At 40.5% G+C, this 13,645-nt stretch overlaps 1 protein-coding gene across 3 annotated transcripts in view; it reads right to left on the bottom strand.

Moving 5' to 3' along the window:
• The window catches only part of PIGN (phosphatidylinositol glycan anchor biosynthesis class N), a 108,752-nt gene that overhangs the window by 75,174 nt on the left and 19,933 nt on the right, over nucleotides 1-13,645 (bottom strand). For all 3 annotated transcript variants that reach the window (XM_035317097.1, XM_035317098.1, XM_035317096.1), the window contains exons 3-5: nucleotides 13,214-13,335; nucleotides 12,006-12,104; nucleotides 5,427-5,533 (exon numbers count right to left, since the gene is read on the bottom strand). In XM_035317097.1, coding sequence (XP_035172988.1) covers nucleotides 5,427-5,533; nucleotides 12,006-12,104; nucleotides 13,214-13,335 — 328 coding nt within the window. The remainder of the gene's footprint in view (nucleotides 1-5,426; nucleotides 5,534-12,005; nucleotides 12,105-13,213; nucleotides 13,336-13,645) is intronic.

A 13,645-nucleotide genomic window follows, 5' to 3' on the forward strand; every position in this document is an offset into this window, starting at 1 on the left:
AGATTGTATGAGTCTTGACATGGCTATCCAGAGTTAGACCAGCCATATTCCAGCAATGCAAAATGCAGGCAGACAGCGATTTCAACATGATCTCCCTAGAAGCAGAACTGCCCAAGGAAACAAGGTTGGGTAGGATTTCAGTTCAAAGAGCATCCAGAGGACCTTTCAGTAACAGGAACAGAGAAAACCATCTTTGAATTTCACACAGGAGCCTAGAGAAAATGCTGGTAGACACAACAAACCATTTCTGTTGCCAAAGGAAAAAACAACCTACCACATACCTGTGATGGTGGTGGAGCTGCTAAAACTAAAGCTCACACCTTGGGTACACTGAAATCATTGTACCAAGAAGAAAACAAAGCTGGCGGCAAGAGCACCATAGTAAGCTGTGTCAGGATACCGTGACAGTACTCAATCATACCCTTCTCCCCTAGCCACAGACTGATATTTGCATGCTTCAAACTTCAGCTCTTGTTCAAAGCAAAAAAGTCTTCCCCGAGCCCAGAGATGTTTTAAATGAAGGTACAAGAGAAAAAAAAAAAAAAAAGAAAAAAAAAGATTGCATTGTTTTGAAAGCAGTATAATTATTTTTATGGATGTTTCCATTTTCCACTTACACATATTTGACCACAAACTAAAAAAGCCTCCCAGAACACACCAATAATTTACGGGATACTGTATAGTTCTGTTTTATTTTTAATTAAATATCAAAACATAATTCCAGTAATTTCCTGTTTCTATCTTAAAACATAGATGAATGTTAGAAGAAAGGTACTTTACATCAAAGCTTAACAAAGCAAAAGAAAACTTTAAGAAGAAAGCAATGCTTTATATTAGAGAAGTTCTTGTGATGCTCCAAAAATGCCTCCCTCCCCCAGCACCAGCCACCTCTTAACCCTCAGCAGCAGCAGCCAGAACTGCTTGCATAACCTCAAGCTAATTATGAATATGGCAAAGGGAAGGAGAGTGTAACTTGAGAAACAGCACCTCCTCAAAGAGCAAATGCAAACTTTATCCCATGGAACATTTTTAAAATCGCACGCTGCACAAAGCAAATAGAAAATTCACTGCAAGGAATTATCTTCGGCTGCTAAACTTGACAAGCTGATGAGCAGGAGACCAAACAGTTGGGGAAAAAAACAAATAACCTTGCTCAAGTGATGCTGTACCATGTGCCCAATACTATCCTCATAGCCTTCTAAATGCCTCCTGGTTTTGGTACCCATTCACACAACTTGAAACCTGCAGCCACTAGTTGCCAAGCCACCACTGTATGTTAACTATCTGTCTCTATTTTTTTCATTTAGCTTTTATTTGCTCTATTGAGTGATATTATCTCCTCTGTATATTTAAGCCTAGTGTCCCTAAGAAGTTTTGGGGTGGGAATAAATTATGAGGCTGAGAGAAGCTTGGCCTACAACTCTTTACTAGGAAGCTGAAGAGGATATGGAGCCAGACTTCTCAGAAACGGTTGGCAATAGGGCAAAGGACGATTTGAAACATGGGAAATTCCAGTAAGATAGGGACTTACTACTTCCTTTTATTACTTTTGAAATCATGAATGCAGCCAGATCTTTGAACAGGTACCTGAAGAGGTTGGAGCATTTCTGCCCTCCAAGATGCTCAAAACTTGACTGGGAAGGCCTGAGCAACCTGCTGTAACTGGAATTCCGTCATGCAGGGAGCCAAACTAAATACCATTAGAGCTCTCTTCCAACTTGATTTTCCTTTGATTCTGAGTTACACTAATGAAAAGCTTTACAAGGAATAGATAATTGCATTCCCGGAATCCAACCAACCTTCTGTTTTTTGGGTAAAAAACCACCCTGGCTACAGCTGATACGCAATTTAGGAAGATAAGTAATAAATTCCCCATTAAAATTTTCACAATAAACTGAAAAGTTGTTTATAATGCCTAAAACATAATTACAGTGTTTAAAAGAGAAGTTGGGTTTTAACATCTGTAAATCCTAGTATCATAAGAAATGTTATTGTCACACCCCTTCTTGGACTGGAAAAAAGCAAAGAAAAGCATACCTAGAAGGTCTAGCGAACACCTCCTTTCCTGATGTCTGAACAAAATATGGACTTCACTGATATCTACCAAGTTGTTGAGGACACCTTGTTCCCCCCAAAACAGAGCCTTCCTTGGAAGCACAATCCTTTCGTAGAGCTGATCAACTCCTGCTGACCGCATGGATGCACAAGAAAAAAGAGACTAAATAAACTTTCTCCTGCCACAAAGCTTCTTCACACACAAATCCAGGACAACTTAATTAAATTGGCTGATTAAAGCTGTGCACACTGATGTGTGCTCATGCGAGAGTTTAAACGGCTATGCCAATTTTTAGATGCAAACTAAAAAGGCAGGATAAAAATGTATATGTCAGGTTTATATCCACAGAGCATGCTTATGCACAGCAGCGCTATACATTTAAATAAATCATTCAGCCATTGTACTGCTCATTAAAACAAAGCAATTTGTATTGAAATCCACATCAGGTCATGGCACATGGTTTGCAGAACTACAAAGGTTAATACGATCCAGTTCTGGACTCCAACCTCCAGCATAAATACAAGGAACAGTCTGAAGGCTTGGGTGGCCTGTTTCTGGCAGAAAGGGGCCAGATGAAGAAATACCATGGGCAAAATGAAAAGAGAAAGAAGCTTGCTATCTGCATCTACATGTCTGTTTAAATCAGAAGACATCAACTTAATATTTAGAAGTATTTTTGACCCTGTGGTCATCATAAATTGTGGTCAGACCACTACTGAGACTCATCTCCAAGAGACTGTATGAATACTTGGAATATTTTAATTGTTTTGCACTAAATATGATTAGGTTCAACCTTATAAAAGTGTTTTTCCTCAAGGTTTTAAAAAATCAGAAATGCACTTTGAAATATTTATTACTGTTAACCTACACTTACAGCATTTGTGCCCTAATTTATTTATTTTTTTCAGCGCAAAGTCAAAGTATGATCCAGGTATAGGTCATTAAGTGAAAATTGTTGGGTCACATCCTGCCACATTCCAGCTGGTGCCCTAATTATTTTTTAAGGTTTCTGGAAAAGTCCAATAACCCCATACCCAAGTGGCCTAGGTGGGTGGTAGTAGCACCCACCAACTACTCCCACACGTTAACGTTCCACAAAGCTTTAATCCAGCTGCAGATAACCACTCACATCATCTAGTCTACACCCAGTTTTCTCTGTCCTCAAAAAGGGCTAGGATGTCCTTATACGATAAATAGATATGATACGAACTATAAAGAATCTTATGTTTTTTCCTCCACTCACAACTTAAGCAATCTGCTTCCAATCCATACACAAAGACTAGTCAGAGTCTACATACCTCCTGACTGAGTTTCTGCTACTTAGAACTTCTGGAGAGAATAAGCAATTCTATAGAGACAGAGCTAACAGCCCAAACGCGAGTCGGCCATTCTCCATTTTATCCCCATATTTTTGGGAGGCAGAGGAAACCGCAAAAGGCCTCGTGATGTTTTGGACCTGCTAGCTACACAAAGAGGGGTACACCTTTGTCTTTTACTTCCTAGAGCAGGAGACGCAAATTCAGGGACTATAAATGCAAGACAAAGTCAAATGACATGTTGTGAAGTATTCTCCTCCCTTTAATTTTATCTCAAATACATGTTGTAGAAAAAGTAGACTTCAGATTTCAGCACATTATCATTGTTACCCATATATTCACACCAGTGTGGCTGAGGTAGATGCTGGAGTTACAGTAGAAGACTGACCTGTTTCAGGCAGCCTCAAGTTTCATGCTTCTGAAGCAATCGCTGATGTGTAACTGAAGAGATGATTAATGGAATGAGTGTTTTACGCTAGTCAATCAAGTCCTACACATTCACAACATGAAATTTAGACAGGCAAAATAAGCCTTTACAATAACAGTGGGTGCTGGTTCCAAGGAAAAAGTCATCAGCAATGACATATTAAGCATACCGTTTTAGTTTGAAATAAGAAATGTCATTATATGTTTAAAAAAAAGAGAAAGGTAGCACCACCCTCATCTACTGGGCAACTCTAAATGACAGCAGGGTGTAACTTTAAGACAACTGTTCAAGGGGAACTGACAGCCTAATTTGATTTGTATTATTCATACATAGTACAACAAACAACCTGGCACAGGTGCAAGTTCAGAGAGGGCAATAGTTAAAAAAAAAAAAAAAAACTACCTTTCTGCTTGCAAACTCAGAAAATAACTTCCTTTGAACACTGATGACTTGTAATAAACTTTTCCACCCTATATCATCATTTAAAGCAGGCCCACCCTTGGCTTCCTACCACAGATGCTGATTTGGTTTATATATCGGTTTATTGTTTTTTTTTTAGGTTTGATTTGATTTACACTGCAGCTAATGTTAATGTATCCAGCCCAAAGATCATGTGGAAGAAGTTTATTATGACTTGAACTGCATTTAACATTGTTATGAGACACAGAAAGTCAAACCCCACCTAATCACTCCATTGACGTACGTACTTATGCACCAACACCCACTAACAGCATTTCTTAATTCAGGACAACTGAAGTAGCACAGCATAACGTGAACACAGGAATTCACAAATTAAGCACTATGTGCATTGGATATTAATACAAACAATGATAATATCACAGAAGACTGTCTAGCTGAGCAGAGCACCGTGTGAATGAGTAATCCTGCTTCAGGGCCTAAATTGCCTTTTTAACAAAACTAGCCATGGCTCCTCTGGCAGTCACAGCACAGCATTAGCCTCAGCAGATAATCAGGAGTCATCTACATGCATCAGAACAAGCAACGCTATAGTTAGAGTAGGTCAAGTCCTGACAGAAATTAAGCAAATAATATTGTCCTTTTTTTTTTTTTTTTTTTTCATAGTGAAGACCTGTTTCTCCCTACCTCTAAGGTATCATCTAAGTCCAACCTTTAACGTAGTATTGACAAGTCCACCACTAAACCATGCTACTAAGTTCTACCTATGTTTCCTGAAGACCTCCAGGGATGGTGACTCAGCCACTTCCCTGGGCAGCCTATTCCAATGCTGCAAGACCCTTTCAGTAAAGAAGTCCTTCCTAATATCCAGATACTTGTTAGGAAATTCTTAACTAATCACATACAATTTTAAACAGTCTGTAGTACTCTAAAAAATAGGTTTCAGATAATATGCAAATTTAAATCAAAGGAAAGGCAAGAATATTTGTTAAAAGGGTATGTTTGTTAGCATTTTAGTTAGTGTTGGATGACACACTTCCCCTAATCTATTACATGACTCATGATAATCAATTCAAGCCTTTTTTTTTTTTTATATACCTACTGCCTCAAATGATATCTCTTTCAAAAATTTCTTATTTTCCTGATCTATAGTAAAATGAACATTACCTATATTTTATACACAGGTAGCATAAGAAGATTCTTTGCTCACCTTAACATGGTCAAAAACCCAAGTGTCAAGCTTGGATGCATCTTGTGCTCCAAAGTCTTCACTTTCTGCTGTGTAACAAAATGTATAAACATGATCTCCAGTAGCACCTGCAAAAACAATATAGATGGAATAGGAGACAACACGAAGAAAAGTTTTCATCCTTTTCCCTTAGTAAAAAATACATGAATATTAATGCATAGGAACAGAAATCCATCAAGAATGACAATCCTGAGAGAATTCAAAGAAGGATCTCTCCTTAAATTATTCCACCATTTATGTTTTTAAGCCTGGATACCATTTTACCTCATTATCTTATCAGCATTATTAAGGGGGGTGTGGAACACTTATCCAATGTACACATAGAATCATAGAATAGCTGAGTTGGAAGGGACCCATCAGGATCATCAAGTCCAACTCCTGGCACCGCACAGGTCTACCCAAAAGTTTAGACCATGTGACAAAGTGCACAGTCCAAACACTTCTTAAATTCAGACAGGCTTGGTGCAGTGACTACTTCACTGGGGAGCCTGTTCCAGTGTGTGACCACCCTCTTGGTGAAGAACCTCTTCCTGAAGTCCAGCCTAAACTTCCCCTGCCTCAGCTTAACACTGTTCCTGTGAGTCCTATCACTGTGATTATGGAGAATAGGTCGGTGCCTGCCTCTCCACTCCCCCTCGTGAGGAAGTTGTAGACCGTGATGAGGTCCCCCTCAGCCTCCTCCAGGCTGAACAGGCCCAGTGAACAGGCCCTACTCCTCATATGTTTTCCCCTCCAGGCCCTTCACCATCTTCGTCGCCCTCCTCTGGACACTCTCCAACAGTTTAATGTCCTTGTTGTACTGTGGTGCCCAGAACTACACACAGTACTCAAGGTGAGGCCGCACCAGCGCAGAGCGGGACAATCAATTCCCTCAACTCACTAGCGATGCCATGCTTGATGCATCCCAGGATATGGCTGGCCCTCCTGGCTGCCAGGCCATGCCACTAGCTCATATTCAACTTGCTGTCAACCACAACCCCCAGATCCCTCTCTGTGGGGCTGCTCTCCAGCGTTTCGTCACTCAGTCTGTACATATAGTCACGGTTGCCCCTTCCCAGGTGCAGGACCCGGCACTTGCTTTTGTTAAACTTCATGTGGTTGGTGATCACCCAGGTCTCCAATCTGTCCAGATCTCTCTGCAAGGCCTTTCCACCGTCATCCAAGTCCACAACTCCAAGTTTGATGTCATCGGCAAATTTGCTCAAAACACCTTCTAGTCCTACATCCAAATCATTTATAAAAACATTGAAGAGGACTGGCCCTAAAATGGAGCCTTGAAGGACCCCACTACTGACCATCTGCCAGCTTGACTTGGCCGTTTTTACCACAACACTTTGAGCCCTGCTCACCCATCATATGTGTTTTTGTCCAGTTGTATGCTGGATATTTTGTCCAGTAGGATCCTATGGGAAACCACGTCAAAAGCTTTGCTGAAGTCCAAAAAGATAACATCAGCTGGTTTCCCTTGGTCAACTAGCCAGGTGACCTTATCATAAAAGGATTTTATGATTCAAAATTTATTAGGCAGGACCTACCCTTCATGAACCCATGTTGGCTGGGACCAATGACTGCATTGTCCCCCAGGTGCACTTCAATAACTTCAAGGATCATCTTCTCCATAATTTTACCAGGCACTGACGTGAGACTGACAGGTCTGTAATTGCTAGAGTCTTCTTTCTTGCCCTTCTTGAAAACTGGCCCAACATTTGCCAGCTTCCAGTCTACTGGGACCTCTCCAGATTCCCCGAGACCGTTGAAAAACAACTGAGAGAGGTCCCATGACCCTGGGATGAATCCCATCTGGACCCATGGACTTGGTATGGGTCCAGGTAGAGCAGCAAATCCCGCACACGTTCACAGTCGGTTGGGAGTTTGTCATTCCCACAGTCCTGGTCCTCCAGCTCAGGGAACCCTGGGTCCCGAAGCCATGTGTTGAAGACAGAGGCAAAGAAGGCATTAAACATCTCTGCTTTGCCTATGTCCCTGTCTGTGAGGTGACCTTCCCCATCAAGTAGCGGACCTATGTTTTCTTTGGTCCTCCTTTTTCTGTTCACATATCTAAAAAAAACACCTTTTGTCTCCCACAGACTTGGCCAGCTTCAGCTCTAGTTGGGAAAAGCATACTAGTGAGAAAAAGCATTGAAAAGCAGATAGGAATTGAACAACTTCCTCTTAAAGCAAGTTAAAAAACTTAATTTTGAAACAAGTAACTCCACTAAAACGTCTAACAGGAAACTAGCTATCTAGAGCCTTATTTGAGCACACAAGTTTTTTTTTTTTTTTTTTTTTTCTTTTGTTATTTGTTTAGCAAATTGTACTTAGCTTTTGGTTGTTAAACTGAATCATACGAGACAACAGGATACCATGTAGGCCTTTTATACAGGAAACCATTGTATATTACATACAAGACAGGCAACAGGATGGGGTAGAACATGGGATCCACTGATGCAAACACACAGCATCTGAACAAGACGATTTCATCCTGCATTCACTGTCCACAAAATAAAGAAGAAAAAAGGGGGGAAGGAGGGAAGGGGGAAAGATAATGAAGAGCTAGAAGAAAGTAAACTTTTAAAGTCCTGGAAAGATCTGAAACTAGGTGCAGTTTAATTCAGTCAGTGGCTGAGCTGTTAACAGCTTGGGAATGCTATTTCTACTTTACTACATAAAATCCCAAAGGGGAGACATTCTCCTACCAGTTGATTGCCAGTCAGCATGTAGCTGATTTTCTGGATGTCAGAATTACATAATGCCATTTTGTAAGCTTCCAGGCTTGTGAATGGGCTAACATCCCCGTATAAGGGAGCTGTTTAACCAAGATTACATCCAAACCTACGCAAGTGATGCAGGTATTTCAGGCCAGAAGGATGAAAGCTGGCACAGATCTGATGCAGTTCCCCCCGCTGTCCCTCAGGAGATGTTACTACTACTTAGAACCCCGAACACTCGCTGTACTTTGCAGTCTGAAAGAAAAGAACAAAATACTCCAGGGCATTTAAAAGTGAATTAAGGATTTCAAATTGGTGGATAAAGGAGCTCAAAAGACGAAATAAGCCCTGGTGATCACTGGAAGAATGACTGATGTTCAAAGAGGGGAGAGAGCTGTACTGTTTTTTCTGTAGCATTACAGAACATGGATGAGACCTGTTTTTGTGAGGTACAACACCGAAGAAGCTAGATGAAAAGCATGTAGTTTGCAGACTGGGTAAAGGAATGCTACTAGTTATCCATTCTAATTTCCACCAGAGAAAAAAAAACACAGTGGCTAAATGAGGCCATAAAAGGAATGCTTTGGAATGCTGGAAAGATCTTACAAAATGATTTTAAGAAACAAAAAAACAACCAACTATACGATATTATTTAATAACATTTGATATTTCTGTATTTTGAGAGGTGATAGGCAAGAGCATGCCTGATACTTCTTTTAAATGTGGGGACAAGGCAAGGAGGAAGCAAGATGTGACAGAGGGCAGCCAAGGATGAAAACATCCTTAAGAAGCACAGAGCTCTACTGTGTTTAGCGGTGCCATTAAACTAATGGAAATAACGTGGAGATGCCAGAAACCCCCACAGCAGATACCAGCTGTTCCTACTGCAGACTTCTGCCTGGCATGTTGTCTCAGCCCTTAATATTAAGATTCAAATGCTAGGGTTAGGAATAGAGTTATCCTCCTACAATAACATTACATCCTTTGGAAATCAAAGTTCTCATTCTGCTAGCAAGACAGTTCTGTGTCTGACAAGCCTATCACGGGTCACCAGAGCCTACACTAGCAGGAGACTTTTGGCTGGCAAATTTTACATGTACAAAGGAGGCAAAGAACTAATGAAAGAACACGGATAGTCAGATATGGAGCCAATAGAGTACAGAGGCAACAGACTGCTGGCACCATCCAGAGCCAGGTGAGGAATGTCAAAAATTCTGCTTTTTTCTAGTTCCTTGGTGTGCTGTAGTAACAAGACGAGGTGATGGAAAGGTCTATTTTGATCTGAATGCAAATACTGAGAAGGCACAAACTCTTCAGAATAACCTTGGCAAAGGCTTGTCCTGGTTGTCCTCATGGTCTGATGATACCCTTCTCAGGGCCCAAGAAACAATGATCCTAGCATTGCAGCTGGTTTCCAAGAAAGGGAACCCTTAAAAATCACAGCATATCCCAAATTGAAAGGGATCCACAAGGAACATCGAGTCCAACTCTTGGCTCTACACAGGACCACTCAAAAAACAAACAATATGTCTGAGAGCCTTGTCCAAACATGCTCCTTGAACTCCAGCAGGCTGGGTGCTGTGACCACTGCCCTGGGGAGCCTGTCACAGGGCCGAACCACCCTCTGGGTGAAGAGCCTTTCCCTAACCCCCAGCCTGACCCTCCCCTGTCCCAGCTCCATGCCGTGCCCTCGGGTCCTGTCGCTGTCCCCAGGGAGCAGAGCTCAGCACCTGCCCCTCCGCTCCCCTCGTGAGGGAGCTGCAGGCCGCCATGAGGCCTCCCCTCAGCCTGCTCTGCTCAGGGCTGAGCAAAATAAGGGACCTCAACTGCTCCTCAGACATCTTGCCCTCTAGACCCTTCACCATCTTCATAGCCCTCCTTTGGACACTAATCGTTTCATGTCCTTACATATCATGGTGCCCAAAATCGTACACAGAACTTGACGTGAGGCTGCACCAGCACAAAGTAGACCAACCATTTCCCTCAATGGGATAGCAGAAGCAGCAGCTTCAGATCCTTCCTCAGCATGACTTTCAATACTCAGGATTACACTCCAACCCAGACCTACAACAAAACAGTATCAGGCTGGACTATGGCAAGACAAAAACTCAACTCTTTGCAAGTCTAGGAGAAAAAAATGAAAGTCTAGAAAGTTTAGAAAAAAAAAGAATCATATGACCTTACTAACTACCAACAACGAAAGGAGAGAATTTAAGCTATGTTCCACTCATCTTCTTTTCAGCTTTTTGTAAAAGTGAAGCTAAAGTTAACAACTACTTGATTCCACTCCTTTCTTTGCTATAGGAGCCAAAGATTCCTACCTCTCCTCTTCTTTGGAAGCTTGTAACAAAGAAATGGTGAATGTTTTTACTCTATACATGATTAAAAATAGATTGCTTACGGATAAAGCTTATATTGGAGAGAATGAAGAAGGGGAAAAATACTTTTTTCACTAAAAAGTTAAACCAGCTTTATATCATGAGAAACTGCTTCCCAGATGGCATCTACTTCTCAAACAATGCTGCACTAAACCTTTCTCAAGCAGTGTGGCCATAGGCCAAGGACAGTTCATTTTTGCAGGATTCTAAAAACAAAACAAAACAAAACCAGCTTCATTGGTGTCACTCAGAAGAAACCATATTCAGACATGTGACAACTGTATGGAATTACCCTTGCACGCCCCTGCAAAAAAAATCAAAGCTGCTTCCAGTCCCGTTTATCTTCTCACTCAAAGAAAACTAACAAAGGACAGGGTTTTGTAAAATTCTTGAATTCCCCAAATATTTTCCCAAGAATACATCCCTAGAAATGTAAATAATTTGTGCAAGGGCAGTATACTACCCTTCTTCTCTCCCCAGCCACCACCAAAATATTTCTAAACACAAGCTGTTTTCTGAGGTCATGGGAAACCGTAAACTACTAGGATATATTTTTACAGCTTTTAATAAATTGAAATTTATATGGACCAACCCAGGAACAGGAAAAAAAAAAAAAAAAAAAAAAGGTGTGTGTGACAGAGTTGATACTGGGAGGAATGAGGAGAGACTGGAGTTCAGAAAAAGTTCAGTAAACATTAAGAAAAATATGATGGACACTTTTTCTAAACCAGTATCAGATTCCATTGCTACCCCCCTTATTTTTCTGCTTTATGTCAATACTTAAACAAAACAGCAGCATATGCCAGTAGTTTGTCTTCCTTCTTCCAAGAGAAAAAAATAAATAAACTCAGAGACCTATTAAACAGTTTAAATGTTGCTCACTCTCTGTATGTCCAAAGACCAAGCACATCAGGCCTTTAGCACACTGCAAACTGAAAAGACCTCAGTTTTAGCAACAGTATCATGCAGTTCCTACTTGCCTATGGTTCTTCCCTTTATACTTCATTGTTCAAGAATTGAGGCAGGGAAGACCACAAGAAACCACTTCTCCAGCTCAGATGCTCAGAAAGCATGGCTCTAATTTTCTCAACAGACTCACTAGGAGCTGCATGTAAGAGGAAAAAAGTCTCAGCTGCAGACCTACAAGTAAGAACTTTAAAACAAAGAAAAAGCATAAAGTCCTTTTAACTATGGGTGTTTCTCCTTTAGTATGTTGACAGAATTAAGTAAAGCCTATTCAGATGGATGATAAATAGGTATAATAAAATAGGGATATCTTCTTTAAAAGCTTACCGTTTCTCCACCCAGTCTTGAATTCACAAACTAGAAATCACATGTACAAAAAATAAACTGGAAACATGTAATTCACTGTCTTCTCTAACTTGAAAATTGAAGTCTTTCTATTTTATTACCAGATAACTCTATGTTAAAGATTCACAAAATTTACACCTTACCTTTTGCAAACATTGGCAAAATATCTGGGCTTCCCCAGCTCCACGTATATTTACTTTCATTGAAAACTGAGTCAAATTCCACTGGATTCTCCTTCCATCCTGTTAAACATACATAGATTTCAATTGGATTGCCAGAAGATTTCTTTGACTTCTAAGACTAATAGTCCATACAAATTTTCTTTTTTGGGGGTGAGGGATGTGGGATGTCCCTTCTACTATTTCACAATGAATCGCACTCTGTAGGTCTCAGTTTTACTTCTTTTTACCTCTATTTGCAATTAGTCCCCAGTTCATCAAGAAATGAGCTGAAAACCTAAGCAAATCTCATTATGCAAGGATTCAGACAAACAACACACAGCTGGCTTACCTTCTACAAAGCTAAAATTTTCCTGAATTCTAAATCCCCTGTTATCTGATTGCAGCTTTCAACATATTGTGTATTAAGTTACACACACATATTATATTACCAGTAATCAAGTTCCACCCTTTCACAAGAAAACCTTAAAAACTTTCTGTGACAAGGCAGCTGACAAGTATAAAGAAATGCTCTTAACAGCAATTCAAGCCAATCTGCATTTGTAGCAGATGTCAGAAGGAAGAACTGTCTGACTAGAAGCCTGGATAAGATCAGGTAAGTCCTCTTACCCTCCCCTTTCCAAAAACAACATACGACATTGCAAGTGTTCCTGGGGGAAGGCATAGAAGTATACAAGACAGCATTTTAGAAACGTGAAGGTTTGTTCCATATTATTAACCACGAAGCATTCACTGCTGCATTCAGCAGCTATCTCCAGCTAAGCCATAGCTGAAGTTTCTACTCCATTTTGCTACTGCCAGGTGGAGTTTAAGGATCAATGGTTCAGCTAAAACAATGCAGTTTACTTTTGTTTGCAACAATTATTTAACCACCTTCCATTGCACCCCAAATTATCATTAAAAAAAATGCGTCACATGAAAAGGTAAATCCAGAAAGTTCTGCTTTTAGATTTAGGATGCTAAATTTTACTGTGTTACAAAATATTAACTTGTGTAATGCATTTTCATACCTAGCAATATTCACAGTGGGACAACTATCCAAAATGAGATTTTTCCATGTAATCTTGTCATACAAACCACTATGCAAGTATTTATCAATAATCTAGAACCTAGGACATCACTAAAATACCTTATTATGGAGGACGGTGTTTAAAACTTTGGGACTGGCATACCTTTAGCAACTGCACTGACGTCTTCGTAAAACCCAGCTATCAGTGCAACATGCCCTGGTCTGGATTCTGTTGGGACTCGGGTATGAGAGATGCCCCAGCTGCCACTGTTCTCCAGAATACTCCTGAAAACAGGATACAAGGCTGTTAATGCTTGTGACTTCTTGCAAGTAAAATGTTGTGCAGATAAAAAGAGTGACAGGTAGGTACTACACAGGAAATACAAAAAGCCCAGATTAAAAATAGATTTTCTTGTTTTAGCCTGCTGTGCAGCAACTCAAACCAAACATTAACTGAAAGTGGTTCTGTATGATAATATCCCACAGATAACATTGCTATTGTTGACCACCAACACTTCAAAGAGACTAGTTTAGCTGATGTTTTACAGCACTTAGTTTACACGTTTTTTTTTTTTCCTGCCGCTTTCTAATATGG

The sequence above is a fragment of the Oxyura jamaicensis genome, chromosome 2 (genome assembly GCF_011077185.1).
Source record: "Oxyura jamaicensis isolate SHBP4307 breed ruddy duck chromosome 2, BPBGC_Ojam_1.0, whole genome shotgun sequence".
NCBI classification, from domain to species: domain Eukaryota; kingdom Metazoa; phylum Chordata; class Aves; order Anseriformes; family Anatidae; genus Oxyura; species Oxyura jamaicensis.